At 48.3% G+C, this 19,336-nt stretch overlaps 1 protein-coding gene across 1 annotated transcript in view; it reads right to left on the bottom strand.

The window, feature by feature from the left end:
* COL27A1 (collagen type XXVII alpha 1 chain) overlaps positions 1 to 19,336 on the bottom strand; it is a 254,500-nt gene that overhangs the window by 45,790 nt on the left and 189,374 nt on the right. The window contains exons 27-35 of the mRNA XM_030535277.1: positions 15,536 to 15,643; positions 12,198 to 12,251; positions 9,598 to 9,651; positions 8,600 to 8,644; positions 6,967 to 7,020; positions 5,313 to 5,357; positions 3,802 to 3,855; positions 1,802 to 1,855; positions 151 to 204 (exon numbers count right to left, since the gene is read on the bottom strand). Coding sequence (XP_030391137.1) covers positions 151 to 204; positions 1,802 to 1,855; positions 3,802 to 3,855; positions 5,313 to 5,357; positions 6,967 to 7,020; positions 8,600 to 8,644; positions 9,598 to 9,651; positions 12,198 to 12,251; positions 15,536 to 15,643 — 522 coding nt within the window. The remainder of the gene's footprint in view (positions 1 to 150; positions 205 to 1,801; positions 1,856 to 3,801; positions 3,856 to 5,312; positions 5,358 to 6,966; positions 7,021 to 8,599; positions 8,645 to 9,597; positions 9,652 to 12,197; positions 12,252 to 15,535; positions 15,644 to 19,336) is intronic.

Below are 19,336 nucleotides of genomic sequence, written 5' to 3'. Positions count from 1 at the left end.
GTTGGAGGTGTCAGGTGCTTCTGGGCTTCCCCTCTGGACAGCTGTTTTCCCAAGCTCACCCTCTCCCCGCCTCTGCCCATATGTTCTCCTACAGCTGCCTGCTTGTTGCTAGGCCTCATTTTTCACTGGGAACAGACAGGTATCACTTACATACATGCCAACAGGTCCTTGCAGTCCTTCCAAGCCAAGTTTACCAGGCAGCCCCTTCCAGGAAAGAAATGAAAATGTAACAAATGCAGCAAGACTGGCTTGAATACAGGTGGTCAGTTCTGGTGCCAGCATTATGGAAGGAGCAGTAAAATAGATGACAAAGAAGTAGGGTGCACAGACCTCACCAGCTAAAAGCTCATCCAAACAGACATTGTCCTTTATGGTCTAATCCTGGGCACTTGTAACTCCTGTTGGCTTCAGGATGTTTGGAGTCAGGCTCCAAAAGGACAAGGTATAGAGTTGTGCCAATAACCAATTCTTTGGTTTGGCCACTCCACTCCACCCCTCAACAACTGTTTTGGGTCGAACAAAACGTTTCATTTAACGTGAGGGGTTTTTAACCATTTCTTTCCTTCTTTAATTTAATAACATTGTTGTTAAACTCGAAACAGCCGGTTTTGATTTTTTTTTCTGACTGACACAATTTGGTGAATTTGACATGGATTCGCACAGTGTTTTGGTCGACCCAAATCTGCATCTTTCCAAAAAAAAGATGTTGCCCAAAACCTGCCGCCCAGCTCCAGTGTTCAGCCAGCTGCAATGCTGGCCCATCTGGGGAACCAAAGCTAGTAACACAGACTGCATCACTTCCTGCGTGTGGTGGCAAAGGGTGAGTGCTGCAGATGGGGAGGGGGAAAGAGGCAGAGCTGCTGCTTCTCTCTGCAGAGAGCCAAGACAGGCAATTCAAGAGGTCACATGGCCTGAGGCAGCTGGGACACGGGGCACTGTGCCTGTTCGGATTGGGAGATAAAAGAAAATACATAAAGGATCCTCTGTCTCAGAGCCAGCAAGAGCCTGAGCACGTACTGAGCTGGAACATGGAGATATCCAGCTAATATGTAATGAGCCCTTTTCCCCTGGAGTGCAGACAACATGGCTGATGTTTCAGAGTGTCATTGAAAAGCACTCTTCTGTAGCCATCCACTTCGTGAAGCACTTCAAAGTAAGGGACCCACCCAGCCTCACACTGATCTCTCTGTGGTACTGAAATGCCTTGGAAGAGATGCTACCACAGAGCCGATCCCAGAGGAACATTCCAAAATACCAACTGAGCGAAGCCAGGGGGCTTCTGTCATTGAGACCAGGCTACATATGGGAGTCAGGGTCCTGCACCCCCACTTCCTGCGATTCACCGTGACTCTCAGCCAGCCAGTAACACAGAAGGTTTATTAGACGACAGGAACACAGTCCCAAGTGGGTTTGTAGGTACAATCAGGACCCCTCAGCCAGGTCTCTCTGAGGGGCAAGGAGCTTAGACCCCAGACTTGGGGTTCCCTGCCTCTTCCCAGCCAGCCCCAGACTTAAACCAAAAACCACTCCAGCAGGCTCTCCCCCTCCTTCTCTCCCCCTCTCCCTTTGTCCAGTTTCCTGGGCAAAGGGGTTGACTCGCCCCACCCCCCTTCCGGGCTCAGGCAACGTCCCTCTCCTAAAGCCATCCCCTGCTCTCCCATCCCCCATGCAGACAGTCCCAGTAAAACTAAACGACATTCCCAGGTCAATCCACCCCGCTCCCTACTGCGTCACAACACGAAATGGCGCCATGGAGCTCCATCACCTCACACACATATACCATCTCGTTAGTGGCTCTTACCCTTGGCCCCGGTGAACCTGGGTCTCCGTCTGGTCCTGGTTTTCCTGGAGGGCCCTTAAAAAAACATTGGGGGAAATGTGTCATTAACCGAGTCACCTTCTAAGGCTGTTTCAGGTCCTGGCACTCATTGCTCACTTAGCTGAGCAATCTAAGGGTACGTCTTCACTACCCACCGTTTCGGCGGGTAGCAATCGATTCCTTGGGGATTGATATATCGCATCTCATCTAGACGCGATATATCGATCCACGAACGCGCTTATATCCATCCCGTAACTCCACCAATCAGAACGGAGTTGCGGAATCGACAGGGAGAGCCACGGACATTGATCCCGTGCTGTGAGGACGGTGAGTAATTCGATCTTAGATACTTCGACTTCAGCTACGTTATTCACATAGCTGAAGTTGTGTATCTAAGATCGATTTTCCCCCGTAGTGTAGACCAGCCCTAAGTTAATATTTGATTGTGATGCATTAACTCTGCCTCCATGGACAGCCACTGCCGCTAGCCCAAAGCTGGCACTGCAGAGAGACTTAACCGGGCACGCTGGGTGGCACTCACAGGGCTCTGTGTTCAATATACCTGGTGCCCTGCGTAGCAGTCAAGTAGTTAATGGCGTCTCAGACATTCTTTCTGGGGATGGCACAAAATAGTCACCTTACTGATTGAGAAAGTAAATAGACCTGGGTGCTTTCGGGCCCTGGCCACTGTACATGAATATTCTGTGCACTCATGCATTCTCCCGCGACGTGTGCGCACTGTCCTGGATGGACTCTGAAACCTGCGCCAGCGCACATGACCATACCACCCCAAGTGGTTGCATCATCTGGGGGCCACAAGGCCAAATGCTACTACACAATGTGACTGCTCTACAGCTTACTACCAGCTCTCTGTTACTGGCTGGTCCAGCAGCAGGTCCCTTGCTATTTACTCTCAAGGCGCTGGCATACCACTGCTAAATGGGCATAGTTTCTGGGTTTGCATTAGACTTTTCTGTCTGCAGACACGTAGAGGAGGTTTGTACAGACTCACTGGAGATGCGTTTTCGTCGTAGAAGTTCAGCGATCAGAATCCCCAAAGCAGCCTTATTTCCTGTATATAATCCCAGGGAGTAATGTTACCCTTGCACGTCTCCCATGAAAAAATATTACGGAAAGAGAAGCCCATCCTCACTGAAGTGTGTCTCAGACAGAGCATTCCTCTCCTCTCCATTTAAGGCATGAGCCAACACCCACTTCTGCCAATTGGAGCGTTTCATGGATTTTAACAGGTGTTGGGTCAAGCCCTTTAAGAGGACTCTGGGGGAGGGGTTCCCAATCTGAGGCACACACACCCTGGGGCGGGGGGTACGTGAGACACCTCTGACGGGTAAGCAGGAGAAATTATGTAAAGGTGGATTTATTATTTATTTTATTTATTGCATTTTCATAATAGACTACTCAGACTAAGCTTTAAAACTCTGTGGGAATTTATGTAAAATACGGTAGTTAATTTATTTCAACATGTACCAAGGGAAATGAAGACACAGAGATGCTGAGATACAGAGCCCTCACCTCCAATCACTGTACAGTGTGGGTTCAGTTGCCTGGCAACTGTCCAGGCTAACTGAGCTCAGAACTTAGCCAGGGTTTGGGATTGGTTTTTTTTTTTTTCGGTTGTAAATGTCACACTATAACTATATCTGTATGCAACAGTGAACTATGGACAGGTAGTGTTAAGAAGAACACACAAAGTATCAGTGATGAGAAGGGTAGGGGTACACAGGCAGCTGGTAGATCTGGAAGGGGGTACACAATAAGAAAAATGTGGAAACCTTTGCTCTAGGAGGTTGGATCCTCCCACCGGTTCCTAGCAAGAAAACAACAACATATCCCTTACCAGTCAGTATCAGCCTCCGCCCCATCTACCATTCACCCGCCCAGAAAAGCAGCTGACTTTCTGCATTAGTGCTGTGCAGACTAACGCAACAGACAAACTACCGTAGAAAGAAGATGCTCCTTACTATTGGTCCAGGAGGTCCATCATGCCCTCTGTCACCTGGTAAGCCACCAGCACCCTGGAGAGAACAGCAAAAGATCAAAACACAGACACTGAAAGTTCGGGGAAACTGCTACTGGTAAGGGAGAGAGTGATAGTGGACAGCCCGGAACAGAGCATTCCAGGAAGGTTGAAACAGAACACGTCCACCTTCACGGCATGGAACGTTTCCATTTCAAAAAGACTTTAGTTTCATTTGGAAAAAAAATTGTGTATTATATAATGTCAGCTCCAAAAAGTCAAATTTGGAACAAAAACGTTGTGTATTTTTATCCAAATGAAACTGTTGTGATCAACCTGAAGCAAACAGGTTTTTGGAATTTCATTTTGTGGGAAATTTTGATTTTTTTGGGGTGGGGGTTGGGTCTTTGCTCCATTTTGGATCAGGAAAAAAAAATCCATATTGCAGAATTTCCCACAATATGGAAAATCTGGTTCCCCCACCCCCAGCTCTGGCTGCTGGCTCCCATTGGTCCCATCTTAGGTCTGTTTCTGATAACCCAATGGCATCAAACATGCCTTAGAAATAGCCACGCTTTTTTTTTCCCCCTGGAGGGAGCAACTTTTCCAGCCTCTCCTCCTTTGCTCATCTCTGCACAGATAAGCAGGTGGGGACTGCACATTTCTTAGCAAAGGAAATCCTCATCCTACCCCTGCCATCCAAAGAAAGAGAAGATGCTAACTTGATACAGGACTCCAAAGTCCCTTTCTCAGGCAGTGTCCAGAACTAAGTAGGTTTGAGGTGACTGGGAGCAGTGCACCTGTGTTTCAGAGAGCTGGGCAGGGTCAGATGGGGAGAAGAGGTTAAGAGAGTGAAGGATGCTGTTGTGTCTCAGCCCTAAGAGGGGAGGCGTGTAATGAGTCATCTCTCAAGCATTCTAGGTTAAATCTTGTACCACGGAGCTGGGTCATTATTAGCTGACAATCAAACATGGAAAGTTTGCGTTGGAAGGTAATAAGACCTCACAGCAGGTTTGTTTGCAGTAGGATTTTGTCACCATTAACAAGAGTGTTGCAGGGTATTAAGTGACAAACCCCTATCTCTAATCAAAACCCTGGATCTGAATACAGGGCAGGACCCTCTTCAGACTCAGAGGTCACACCCAGGAAATCCAGGCTGACTGGTTAGTTGAACTAAGGCTGGACTTGATCTTTGCTCAAGAAGCCACCATCATTAGGGAACTAGCCTAGGACTTGATAGACTCAAGTTCAATGTCCAGCTCTGCCACAGACTTCGGGTGTGATCTTGGGCAAGTCACTTAGTCTCTCGGTGCCTGAGTTTCCTATCTGTGCAATGGAGAAAATAGCCCTGCCCTGCCTCACAGGGGAGTGTGAGGATAAATACATTAAAGATTGTGAAGCGCTTTGAGATCTACGGATGAACAGCTGCGTACAAGAGCTAAGTATTATTGTCATGCTGATGTGGCTCAAAGGACTGGAAGAATTTAAAACAAACACACAAAGAATTCTACTCACAGCTGGTCCCTTTCTGCCAGGGCTCCCCATGGCACCTGATACACCCTGCAGGATAAGTCAGACAGATGATAAGGACCAAGAGAGAGCACAAACCTTCCCCCAGCTCCCGCCCAGCACTGTATTCTAAGAACATGGATTTGCGCGTGAGCTCAGCTTTCCCTGTAAGTGCTCTAGTGATGCAAGCCGGAATCACGGGTAAACCTGAGAGCTCATTCCTTAAAGGTTAGATCAGAATAGGGTTGCCAGGAGTCCGGTTTTCGAAAAGGGACCCTGGGTGTCTCTGGTCAGCACCAATGACGGGGCTGCTAAAAGTCCAGTTGGCAGCTCGGTGGAGTTAAGGCAGGCTCCTCAGAAGCAGACAGCATGTCCACCCCCTAGGCGCAGGGGCAATCAGGGAAGCTCTGCACCACCTGCAGGAGGCGCCTATGGGCAAGAAGCCGCTTGGCCATGTCTCCAAGTAGCCGCTTCCGGGAGTGATGCAGAGCCAGGGCAAGCAAGCAGCCTGCCTTAGCCCCACCACACCACCCACCATGAGCTGCCTGAGGTAAGCACCACTCAGCTGGAGCCCACACCATGAACCTCCTACCCCAGCCCTGAGTCTCCTCCCGCACCTTAACCCCCTCCCAGACCCTGCACCCCCTCCTGCATTTCAACCCTCTGCCCCAACCCAGAGCCCCCTCCTGCACCCCAAACCCCTCATTCCCAGCCCCACTCCAGAGCCCGCACCTCCAGCTGGATCCCTCAACCCCTCCCGTACTCCAACCCCCTGCCCCAGCCCGGAGCCCCCTCGCACACCCTGAACCCCTCATTTCTGCACCCCCAGCTGAAGCCCTCACCCCCCACCCAAACCCCAACCCTCTGACCCAGCCCAGTGAAAGTGAGTCAGGTTGGGGCCAGTGAGTGACAGAGGGAGTGGGGCTGGAGTGAGTGGGGGGCAAGGTGTCAGAGAAGGGGTGGGGCCTCAGGGCAGGGCAAGGGTGTTCGGTTTTGTGCCATTAGAAAGTTGGCAACCTAAATCAGAAGCAAGGAGTTTCTGGATTTCATCCTAGCTCTCAATAAATTTCTGTTCCCAGCAGATCACTATGCAGTTTGGTTCCATTCAACGTCTCTGCATGAAGGGCTCTGGACTGAAACAACAGGGCCCAGTGTGCGAGGAGTGAGGGTTGAGGCTCGTTGGCAGAGCTGTTTCTGGGCGCAGGACTAGCATGTCCACGAGAGCACAGAGGGCGCAGTGAGCTGCAGGTGGCAGGAGAAATCAATGGGCAGAGCTGTGCTGGGGACAGAACTGGAACACTGGAGGGGAGGTGAAGGTTTGGTGCAAGTGGGGAATGAGGTGCAAGAACCATGCCAGCCCCAAGCCTGTGCTGTCAAACCCTCACTGCCATGCAAAGATGGGCCTAGACCACAATGTTTGGATCCAGCTCCGAAAGTCCCCAAGCCTGAGGGAGTTCGGTTCTGTGGTTCGGTTCAGATTCATCTCCCTGCTTTTCGGGGTACGGTTATATGAGACAAACCAACACAGGAACCAGTGAATATCGGAGTTAGTGCAACACGCAGTAATACAGCAGCTTTCACCTGCAGCCCTGGCCCCGTAGCCGGCACGGCAATTACAACAGAACGAAGAATATTTAAGTATATAGTATAGAATGGGAACCTGTGTACCAGGCTTTCCTTCTGGGCCTGCTATTCCAGGAACGCCTCGTAAGCCCTGTAAAGCAGATTTTTACCCTGGATAAGTATATGAATGAAAATAGGTGCTCAGATTTTAAATGCTGAAAATATAGATGGCAAAAGCAGCTTTTAAAGGACACCGTTATGTGCGACTATATAAGCAAACACAAATATTTTCATAAGAGCAATTTAAACAAATGGGAATAGGAAGCTCTTGCATATGTACATTCGTTTGCTATATGAACGCTCAGCTCTGCCTACCGGGACAACCGTGATGAATGCAAACATCTGCCTCTACTGTTCTCGTGTCCTCCGCCCCCCTTCTGCTGTCTGTCTGTTTAGTCACCTGCTTTGTGTCCTCTAAACCCTAGATTGGGACCCCTCTGGGGCAGGCAGTGTTGTCTGTGATTTGTTTGCACAGTGCTTAGTACAACATTGGCTTCATTCCAGTTGGAACTCCTTGGATGCCAGTGCAAGAGAAATAAACTGCATGTGCAAACTGGCAGGTTTGGAAACCTTCCCAAGAAAAGTTTGCACTCGTAATTGCACCGTGCTCATTAACACGCTTCCAACAGCCCATTCCCGCCTCCGCCGGCAAACGTTCTAACCAAAAAAGAAACCGAGCAGCAGGTAAAAGCCTATTTTTACTGCCGCAGAGAGAAAAACGTCAAGGGCCTTAAATATATTTTTTCCTCCCTATCCTCTTTTGCCCACCCCCACAACTATTAATTGTAGCTTGGTTGTCAAATGTAAACTTGTGTAATAACAGGCCCCCTGAAAGCTACTTAAAAGAGAGTCTTGCTTCTTACATTCTTGCTAGTAGGTATAAAGTCAGTTGTGTTTCTGGTGGGGTTTTCATTCATTATTATTCTTACAACAATGTCAAACTTTTATAGACTAACACTCACCCTGAATCTCCTACCTCTGATCTTCCTACAGCCTTACCAAAAGGCAGAATATGACCCACAGAACATTTGAACCCAAACACATTTTCAATTGCTGTCAAACCCCAAGCATGGTGCACAAGAACGGTCTCATGCCGGAGCTATACTATGAAAACCGCTGACTGCAAACAGCCCACTCCTAAGTGTGCTGTAGAAGTTAGCAAGCACTGTTAATTCAAGTCTTTTCCACCTTAATTTGTGAGCAACAGAAAACAAAAGTGTTACATTTTCAATAAATCCTAATTAGGCACAAGTGCAACTACAGCACCAACAGTGAAGGGCACAATTAAGACGCCTAATTAGGTTGGTAAATATGCCATCGTACCCTTGATGAGAAGCCATACTCCCATGCACATTGACTGTTTGTTTTCCTGCTCTCACACAGGCGAGCAATAACGCTTTTAAGCGCACACCTAGTTAAACACACAAGGTCTGGATGCTGGCGTCAGTCGGGAGGATCTGCATTGCAAATCAGCAGAGTCCCACTAACAGCAGATCAGACTAACACCATCTGTTTTGAGACCAGTACACTTGTATCTGCCAACTCTGAATCCCATCGAGTCCTTCCGCCTTCAAACTTGAACCATGCAACTGGGGCAGCCAGTGCCGATTCCTTCTCTAGAGCACACTTCGCATGAGTTTGAGCCTGACCATTAGTGCACTGCTACTTACTGGGGGTCCTGGGATCCCAACCAACCCACGCTGGCCCGTACGGCCCTGAAAAGAAACAAATATTACAAGAAAGGATTGTGCCATCAGTAAACAAGACGCAAATTCAGAGGCCTCAATATGCAAGTTTGGCAACAGGAATGATCTTTGCCAGCAGTAAAAAAGTTACAGGGCTTTTAAACATAATCGCTGGGTTTATATACTTCAATTATGGCTCAATTTTATCTAAGCTCCTCTCTTGTATGGTATTTCCACCACTCTAGCAAGGAATCATTTATGCAGTCCTTTCAAGTGCAGGGAGCTTGCCATGGTTATCTGCCACTGCTAGCCACCTCTTAGCCATTTCCACAGTCAGAGGCGGCTCTAGTTTTGCCGCCACAAGCATGGCAGGCAGCCTGCCTTCAGCGGCTTGCCCGCGGGAGGTCCCCGTTTGGGTCCAGTGGATTTGGCAGCATGCCTGCGGGAGGTCCGCCAGTCTCGCAGCTTTGGCGTACCTGCTGCCAAATTGCCGCTGAATCCATGGGACCGGCGGACCTCCCACAGGCAAGCTGCTGAAGGCTGCCTGACTGCCGCCCACGCAGGAACCGGCAGGGTGCCCCCCCGCGGCTTGCTGCCCCAGGCACGCGCTGGAGTGCTGGTGCCTGGAGCTGCTGCTGTCCACAGTAAATCTCTGCATAGTGGCTCTGTGCCTTCAAGTCATTCAGAAGCTACAGCATCCTGATTCAGCAAAGCAACTTACTTGAGTCTCACTGATATCCACAGGACTTCAATTTATGCTGAAAGATGAGAATGTGCGGAAGTGCTGTCAGCCCTGGAATGCTGGTGAGGACCAAGGCAGCCACCCTTCAGTGCCGTGTCTCATGCAGAGTACACTTTATGCCCATGCTACATGATCTGTGCTGCTCACAGAGCAACTTTTTGGAGATATTTAAGGTGCTGGTTTCAAGCCCTTTAATGACCCCGATGTTCACCTCCAAGTAACAAAAGGCTCTGTTAGTTACCCTGTGTCCTCTTGGCCCGGGCGTTCCCTTCGAGCCATCTGGTCCTCGACTGCCCTAAAAATTCACAGGGAAAAATCATTTCAAGCACCACTGCTTGATTCCCGCACCATCCCTGTCTATCTTAGAGACACAGAGCTGGACATGTGTCTTTACAGTTTCAGGGGCTTCTTCCAAAGCCCAGTGGACTTAATGGATCTAACAGCTTGGGGTCAGGCTGGAGATGTCAGTTTTGATGTGGATTTTCCTGCTGAAATGATGCTGCAATGGGTGTAATGCGTGTTACGCCTCAGGGTCCGGCTACAGCTTACATTATAAGCCACATCAGTCCCAAGCTGGGCAAGTGGAGATGGTGGGCCCAGCAAGCACTGTTATGCGGAGGGGTGGCGACAGACATGACTTTTTGTATGTGCCTGTCACTTATTGAAACCCCCAAGCTGCCAGGATGCAGAGTCCTAGATAGTCTGGGTTGGAAATGGGAGAACTACCAGGTCACTGGAAGTCTCCAAAAGTGCTGTCTGCTCAGGGCCACAGGTGAACCCGAAATCTTATGAGAGCAGCAGACACAAGCTGGAGCAAGACCCTCAACACGTGCCAAAACCTCACCCTGAGAAAGGTGTAGTTCCCACCCCCTTCATATTCTGAAACCCTGCCTAAAGGTTCAGTTGAGGTGCCAGGCTAGGCAACAGCTCTGCTGGATGTCTATGGATCACAGGGCTTCCTGTTATGCCAACACCCACATATCAGTAAAGAGAGGCTGTGTGTGCAAGGGGTGAATGGGTATGCAGAGGTGGAAGGTGGTTGCCAGTATTTTCCCCCTCCTCTACCGGGCAGATTTATTTGTAGCCCATTACTCCGCCAGTTCTGCCTCCACTGAGGAAGGAGGGTTTTCCCCTTTTTAGGCAATGCACCAAGTGGAGATCACACAGTCTCACAGCCTGAAACCTGTCAAGCAGATTCACAGATGGGGCTGCAGGATATAGTCACTATCATTTCATCTTGGAATCAGCACAGACTTCACACACAAAAAAATAGCAACCAAAATACCATCTCAAACTCTCTTTGGACAGGACAAAGAGAATATTGAAAACAGGGAAACTCTTATTCAGTAGAATAAAATATGATCAACTCCTTTGTGTTCATTACCCAAACCTTTCCTAAACAGAAAAAAGCCAGCGTAAACAAATCCACCTTAAAGCTGGCCTCATGCCCTTGGCTAGGTCTACTCTGCAGCTAGGAGCACGCTTCCCAGCCCAGTAGACAGACATGTGCTAGCGCTGCTCGGCAGCACAAGTGGCTGCTTTGGCTCGCCGCCCCCAGTACAATCCCACCTGATCCCCTTTAAGAAAATGAACGTTGCCACTGCAGAGAGCAATTGAGATGTATTTTTGGGCCTTCCACTCCTGCAAAAGAGACACCCTCTACATGCTGGGAAACAGTGAAGGACCCACTGCCAGCTATATTACAAACGGAACAAGATCTTTTATAAAAGGACTCCATCAGATCAATTATGAGGTTTAGGTTATGCAAATACTCTTACGAAATCTAAGACCAAAGATAAATGTTTCCTTGAATGAAAAAAAACAAAACAAAAACACAAACCACAACCTCCACCCTCCCAACCCAATAAAAACACCTTTATTTTAACAAGTCAACATTAATTTGCTTTCAGTGCTGGCAAACCCAAATATTGCAGCGTTATGACAGTGCAGGAGAATGGAAAGTGGAAAATGACAAGAAGCAAATGAAATCTCTCAGCTTGGGTAATGACAGTCAGTTCGGTGAATTGCAAACAGTGAAAAGCAAATACAAAAAAAGTAAAAGTAGCCAAATGTTTATAGTATAGCAACCGGGGAAGAGTAGCAGAGGTTTTATTTCCCCTCTCCACAACCACAGTTCCACAATTTATGATGTTATTTGTAACATGGGACATTTGGTTTTTACATGCGTTTGAAGCTGGCAGCATCCATTTAAGCATAAGACACCTCAATACAGAGCTATGTACTAAAATGCTATAGCACTGACAACACCCAGCCTTGCTCCAAAGAGAGTTTATCAAGCCTCCCAACTTCCACAGATAGGTGGTATGGCTCTGTTGAGAGTTCACTTCTCTGTGCCTCAGTTTCCCTAGCTGCAAAACAGGGATGGCACTTTGTCTTTGTAGAGGCTGGGATCTTGAAAGGAGCCTATTGGTCTTAGGCACCCAAACCCTGTTTAAATTCAGTGGCTTGGATTTGTCAATGAGCCTACATCTACACAGCAAAAAAACCTAGCGGCACTGAGTCAGAGTCAGGGTCAATTGACTCGAGTTCCTGGTGCTCACGCTGAGAGGCTAACAATAGAAGGGTAGATATCGGGGCTTGGCTGAAGCCTGGGTTCTGAAACCCAGCAAGGGGGCAGGGTCTTCAAGCCCAAACATCTACATGTTATTGTTAGTCCTGCAACGCAAGCCAGCTGAACAGGCTCTGAGAGTCGCTGCCATGGGGCTGGGTTTTTGCTGTGTAGACAAACCCTAAAGCACTCTGAGATCCATGGATGAAGAGCGTTACATAAAGGATTTATCACGACAAAATGGAGAGGGAAGAAATAATGGTGACACTGACCTTCGGCCCTTCATTGTTGTTCTGGCCAGGTGGGCCTATTTGTCCTTCCTTCCCCTAAAAGGGTAAAGAAGCAGAATTAAAAGACAGTCAAGACAACCTTTGGAAAATCATTTCTGTAACAAGTCGGAGACAGACTGCTGTGTGCAAGGCAATATTTGAATTCAATATTATTGGATCAGGCTCCAGCTCATCTTTGGAAATGCTGCCAATCTAAGTACACGCCGATGCACTGGACACTGCTTTCCAGGGGGATTTACCTACATAACGTACAAAGAGAGAGAAGCTGTATGCACAAGCAACTTTACAAGTGTGTTACCCACAGTCACAGGTCCCCTGCTCTTCAGCAAGAGAAGAGATGTCTCACCATAAATATCCCTGGCCATCCAGCAGGGAAGAGATCCCTTGAGAGAGGGGGCATGAGGTAATTAATTACTGGTGTTGCAGTAACGCCCAGGACATCAATCAAGGATCATGGAGCTGGATGCCGTACAGACATGCTGTAAAGAGAGACAGTCACCATGTCCTCCATGCGTCAAAGAGAGAAGCAGCCCACTGCTGAGCAGTCCAGCACTGTCCCCTCCCAAGCATGGCACGGAGAACAAACCCTTCAGTGTTTTATTTGGTAGGAAAAGAAAACAGACCGGGGCCAAAAATGAAGGAGGAACTGCTGCAGGGCTAAAAATCACCAGGATTATCGAACTGCGTTTGTTTCCAAGAAGTTGAATTAAGATGATTAAGCAGCGCGGGCCAAGGGACATGCTGGCCGCCCTTCCTGCAGCCCTCATTGGCCTGGAGCAGCGAACCACGGCTAGTGGGAGCCACGATTGGTCGAACCTGCAGACGGTGCAGGTAAACAAACCGGCCCGGCCTGCCAGGGGCTTTCCCTGAACAAGCGGTGGCCCTAGTTTGAGAACCACTGGTCTAGATCTCTTAATGCCCCCCTCCTGCCTCGAGGGACACAAAAGGCCAGGATGGCTGTGGGCTTGTCACAGTAAAATGCATGAAGCTACTATCTGCAAGCAGATACTCTTTTGAGATGGGGCCTGCTGCATACTAAGCTGCAAAGGGCATTGTGCAGTAGGGAGGGAATTTCTGCTGAGTTATCCTTCTCTCAGAATGCATCCAATCTGACCAGTGAATGCCTAAGCAGAGCTCATAGGAGGCCAACTCCAGGGCCCGAATGAGATAGCATTATTCTCAGACAGCGTGCTATCTTACACCTGGAAAGGCAAAGGGGAAACAACAAGCCCCTTCTCTCATCTTTCTTGTGTTTTTGAACATGCAAAGATAAAGATCAGCAAGGATCTAATTCTATGTTAAAATATTCAGCTTCCTGCTGCATCCTCCCTGCTCTGAGACTCGGCACTGAAATCTGCACTGCATGAGAAAGCGTTTTTTAAATCAGCTTCCTTCTTGCAGCACCTCAAGCTTTGATCCTCTCGGGTCTCACACACTAAGGAGTGTTCCACCTGGCCAGGTGTAACTGACTGGAGACAGGTGCCTGAACTAGACGAGCCCTGCTTTCGAGCTGGTCTGGCAATCTCTGCCTTCTTCATTGCTAACAAAATTCCAATGGCAGCTTCTTTATTTTTAGTGGTGTAAGAACCAGAGAGGTTCACTCCCTGATCTCAGCTTCGGTTTGAAGGGCAGGCAGTTAGAAAGAACAATCTGCAAACTGCACAATCTCAAAATACTTGTAAAGTGGTGAGCAGGTCTGATCTGGAGAAACAACCACTGAGACCCGCACAAGGATATTATTAAGGGCAATTTCACTGCAAAAAAACACACTGGAAATCCATTGAGCTCCTGCCTTAGGCCACAATTTTGCACCAAGCTGCATTGCCAGTGGCTCTCTCAATTGTCTAATTTAGAATCATCTACATAGACTGCTATGGGACAATTCCAGGGCAATTAGGACAAGTCCTGTGGACCTGTGCCAATTTACACCTGCTGAGAATTTGGCCCTTAATTTCTACCTGGCCCATTATCTGATACTGAATCCACTCTGCCAATGGATTAAGTACCTCTTTGCAGGGTTTAAGAGCAAGGTAGCATCTCTATTTGTGCACGTGTACCCCTTCGTTTCTCATTTTAAGTTTCTCCCCAGGAAGATGTAACTTGATTAGAGAGAAATAACAGGATATATGTTCAACTTCTCACAGCAGTTCAATAGTAATGATAGCGAGGGAGACAGTTAATTAACTCTCCTCGGCATTTCTTCTAGGGTAGGAAGCTTATGGCAGATGAGATTTATCATTCACTATGGAAAGTGACATTTGCATTAGTCGGACAACATGAAAATGGCAATAAGCAGAGTACACGTGTTTTTAAAGCACATGGCGCTTCACCATTAGAGGGTGCTTGTGCATCGTGTGTTTTTCAGGACGACTTGTTGAGAGGAAAAAGTTGGGTCAGTTAGAGAGCTGCAACGTTCTGAACTGTAGCGCGTGGAAATATTTGCACCAACTGTCTCAGGAAGAGTCAGCTACAAGTGAGTCTGGGCAGGGCAGAATGCCAGGGTTTAATCCAGAGGGAGAGAGAGGCGAGGAGGAAAGCAGCTGAGATTCCCAGCAAGACTGTAGGCTGTGGGATGGGATCAAGGGTTACAGACAGTCAGTTAAGAGAAAGGAGTGGGGAAATGGGGAAGCTGAAGCATTTGGAGCCAAGGCGCAGCAACGATTCTAGTCTGGGTCCTTTCTGCCGAGAGGCAGGAAGCGTATTCAGCAACCCGCTTACACCAAGACTGGGCAATGGCTCTGCAGAACCGTAAACTCAATGAGAGCTGGGATGAGGTTCCTAAATACATACCTGCCTCTAGAGCAATTCTCCATCTGCCGCTTGGGAAACGTGACCTTCGGATTCATTTTAACGTGGAATCAGATACCTGCTTGGGGCCTATAATTCACACCTGCACCATAATTGCTAATTGCCCTGCAGGAAGATGCTCTGAATCTCAAATGCTATTTCAGTGCCACACCTCAGGGCCCAGGTTTGGACAATTGATATCAACCCGCTGTCCATGTTGTTAAACCACTCGTGCATAGAACTACTGATAAATTGCACCCGCAGAACGTAAAGGCCTAAGAACCCAGCTTCTCCCGGAAAATCAATTTTAAAAGGAAAGCACAATATACTCATGGCTGAGTTGCAGGGTGGGAAAGTGTAAATAGATGATTAGTGTAGACTCACTGGCCACTGACAAAGCAGCCAAGCACCGTACCCTGCTCTCCCGGGGATGTTTCAAGGTGGGGAGGGGACACCACTTAAAAGATATTTTCTCTTGCATGTTGTGCTGCAACACAACATATAACCAATGTCAAGAAGCAAAGAATCCTTACGTCATGTCCTTGGGGTCCAGCTGGCCCTCTGGGTCCAGGAAATCCCTGCAGACCCATTTGACCTCGAACTCCTGGGGGCCCTTTCATCCCCTGTGGCCCACGTTCTCCCTGGAAGCAATAAGATACACATACATCATGGAGGGCCTGGCTGCACCTCCTGCTGCCCTTGCATCGGCGTGAACGGAGATGAAAACGGATGAGGTCTTTGTAATAAGCAAATAGCGTGACTATCTCAGCTCCTAACTCCTCAGGGCAGCCATCTCCTTGCTCCCCCTCTGGATAGCCCGTCTTCTTTTATCTTCAGGTCTCTTCAATCTCATCATGCTGCATTCATGGCAGAATAAAGTGGAAAAGGAAACAGCCTTAATTAACCCTAAATGCACCTCCTCTGATCAAGGTCACCAGAATATGCCTCCTGTTATCCAGCTTGTCCTGCAGCCACAACCACCAGCTGTTTTTTATTCCTGGCAAGTCCCTTCTAGCCCAAGCCCTGGGAAATTAGATAGACCTCAACCAACTCCCCGGATCCAAGTAACCCTGAACTTTGGATCCACACCCAGTTCTGAACTTGGCAACTCACTCCCACCTCTGATTCAAAGTCAACACCATTGAACAACGCCCTCCTGAGAAACACCACATCCTATCCTGTCTCCTTACCAGGACCGGTGGGTTGAAACCCAAACAAGACACGCCGCTCCACCTCATCAGAGCGCCCCAAGATTTGGGGCTGAGCAGGATTTGACCATCTATAATATGTATATGGCCCCAATTACTGTGTTCTGAGCACCTCACACTGTTCAATGTATTTATTCCCGGGACACCCCTGTGCAGCAGGGTCATGTGGTTATTCCCACCGTACAGAGAAGGAACAGAGAGACTAAGTGACTTGCCAAAGGTCACACAGGAAGTCTGTGGAGGAGCAGAGAACTGCACCCACATCGCCCAACTCCTAGCCACTGGACCAGCCTTTCTCACCAAAAATGACGTTCTTTTCAGATTAAAAAGATCTGCCCAGGGCATGAGGAGAACAGAGCAATCGGGAGCTCCAGCCAAATGTTCATCTAGTGAAGTAAGCTCCTAAGAAATCCTTCTTAAAATTCTGCCACTAAAGTGAAAGTAGGGATGGGGTGATCTCCCTCCCTCTGATGGAGTCGCCTCCCTTTCTGGACACTGCCTAGAGCAGGGGTAGACAACCTATGGCACACATGCTGAAGGCAGCACGCGAGCTGAGTTTCAGTGGCACTCACACTATCCGGGTTCTGACCACCGGTCCAGGGGGATCGGCATTTTATTTTAATTTTAAATGAAGCTTCTTAAATATTTTAAAAACCTTATTTACTTTACATACAATAATAGTTTAGTTATATATTATAGACTTAGAGAAAGAGACCTTCTAAAAACGTTAAAATGTATTACTGGCACGCAAAACCTTACATTAGAGTGAATAAATGAAGACTTGGCACAGCACTTCTGAAAGGTTGCTGACCTCTGGCCTAGCGCATCCCTGGCAGAGACACATATCCAGACAAGGGCTCAAAACTTAGCATTGGGCCAGTAACTGGGTTGAGGGGGAAGGGGAAGAATTGTGATTATTTTCATTTTAAAAAGGGTTGAGATATTCACACACACACACACACACACACACACACACACACACACACACACACACACACTTTGCCCACAGCTCATGGGTAAATCATGAAAAGGCCCTGGCCCAGACTGCAACCTGTATACCTGCGCCAGGCCTGGAAATATGGTGAACAGGGTCAGTTGCAGGGAAATGCGTGTAGACATGCAGGAACGAATAGGGCTAAAAACACTTTGCAGCTCAGTTTAACCTTGCAGCAGTTCAATGCTCTAGTGTAGACAGGCCATTAGTTAAACCAGATGAACAGCCACAAACCTCCCCATAACCTACTGCCCTATCCTGCCATACCTGTGTCGCTCTCTCCGGCTGCCTTGCTACGTGGGAGGAGGTTCCCAGGCTTAGCATCTGAAAGGCCTAACAGGTGGGAATTGGGTAACTGATGTGCCAAAGGGTTTCTCCAAGGTAATATTGTATATTGGAACCGGAAAAGGTTCAGAAAAGGGCATAAAAATGATTAGTGGCACGGAGCAGCTTCCGTATGAGGAGAGATTAATAAGACTGGGACTTTTCAGCTTGGTAAAGAGACAACTAAGGGGGGATATGGTTGAGGTTTATAAAATCATGACTGGTGTGGAGGAAGTAAATAAGGAAGTGTTATTTCCTCCTTCTCATAACACAAGAACTAGGGGTCCCCAAACGAAATTAATAGGCAGCAGGTTTAAAAGAAAGTATTTTTTCACACAGTGCAGTCAGTCAGTCTGTGGAACTCCTTGCCAGAGGATGTTGTCAAAGCCAAGACTATAACAGGGTTCAAAAAAGAACTAGATACATTCATGGAGGACAGGTTCATCAATGGCTATTAGCCGGGATGGGCAGGGATGGTGCCCTAACCTCTGTTTGGCAGAAGCTGGGAATGGACGGCAGGGGGTGGATCACTTGATGATTACCTGTTCTGTTTTTTCCCTCTGAGGCACCTGGCATTGGCCACTGTCAGAGGACAGGATACTGGGCTAAATGGACTTTGGTCTGACCAAGTGTGGCTGTTCTTATGTTCTTAGTATTCTCTGTTTGATCTGTGAGTGCTATTCTGGGGCACTGGAACAATTTGAATAGTGGGGTGCTGAGAGCCATTGAACCAAACTGTAAACCCTGGATATAATGGAAACCACTTCAATCCAGGGGGTGCACCAGCACTCCTAGTTCCAGCACCTATGCTCTGGGGTGCAGTGCTCCAGGTTCCCCAGTTAGCTCTCTTTCAGGATAGACCCCGGAGAATCGCATGAAACCTGTTCTCTACATTCAGGACACTAGAGCAAATACACAGGCCATTGCTTTCACAGCAAGGCCTCTGCTTTGAAGGCAAAGCATCAGACATGAAATCAGGAGTGGGGGAATCCTCTGTTTTCAAGGGCCTAAGGGAGAATATACCAGGTCCCAGATATTTGAGTGATCACTCCCCACCTCTGACCTGCCAAGCCAGCTGAGGTCAGGTAGGTGATCCATTCCTTCCTGCTGACAGTCCCATCTGAATGGGGACTGGGCAGGACATTTTCAGGTCACAGATCCATTCTCTGGCAGGAAGGGCATTTTAATGGATATGGTGCTGGACTGGGATTCAAGGGACCTGGCTTCAAATCCCAGCTCAGCCACAGCGTTTCCTGTGTGACCATGGACAAGTCAGTTGACCCTATGCCTCAGTTCCCCACTTGCACAACAGGGATGAGGCTGCCAGATCTCACAGGAAGTAAACCCCCTTCCATTAGTGACAGTGAGGTGTTGATACTGTGGTGATGGGCCCATGTAAATACCTAGATAGATGGATCTGTGGAATTCCCCTGTCTGTGCTCTGCCAGAGCCCCTGTCAGCCTGGTCTTCCAGGCTCAGTCAGGGCAGAATCTTTTCTATTTGAGTCAGGTTCATCTTTGGCCATTTGGGCAATTTGCCCCACGTCTAGTCCTCTGTGTGTTTGGCCTCTTGTTTGAGGGAGAGACTGGTTCTCTCTGGGCCCAGCTCAGGGGCGGTTTTTGCCATTGGTACTTTAGCTTCCATAATCCTTATTCTGACATGTGATGTGTTTCCATGTCACTAAACGCAAATTGCTTCATGCTAACAGGAGAAATACAAAGGGCTGGAGAACCTGAGCCTGTTCTACATCCAGCTGGGAGCAAGAGCCCCTCCTCGCTGCAACAAGGAACTCAGGAGACAGTGACCAG

This window comes from Gopherus evgoodei, chromosome 16 (assembly GCF_007399415.2).
Source record: "Gopherus evgoodei ecotype Sinaloan lineage chromosome 16, rGopEvg1_v1.p, whole genome shotgun sequence".
NCBI classification, from domain to species: Eukaryota; Metazoa; Chordata; order Testudines; family Testudinidae; genus Gopherus; species Gopherus evgoodei.
Note: the sequence above shows the minus strand (reverse complement) of the source record. Positions and strands in the feature narration are given on the sequence as shown.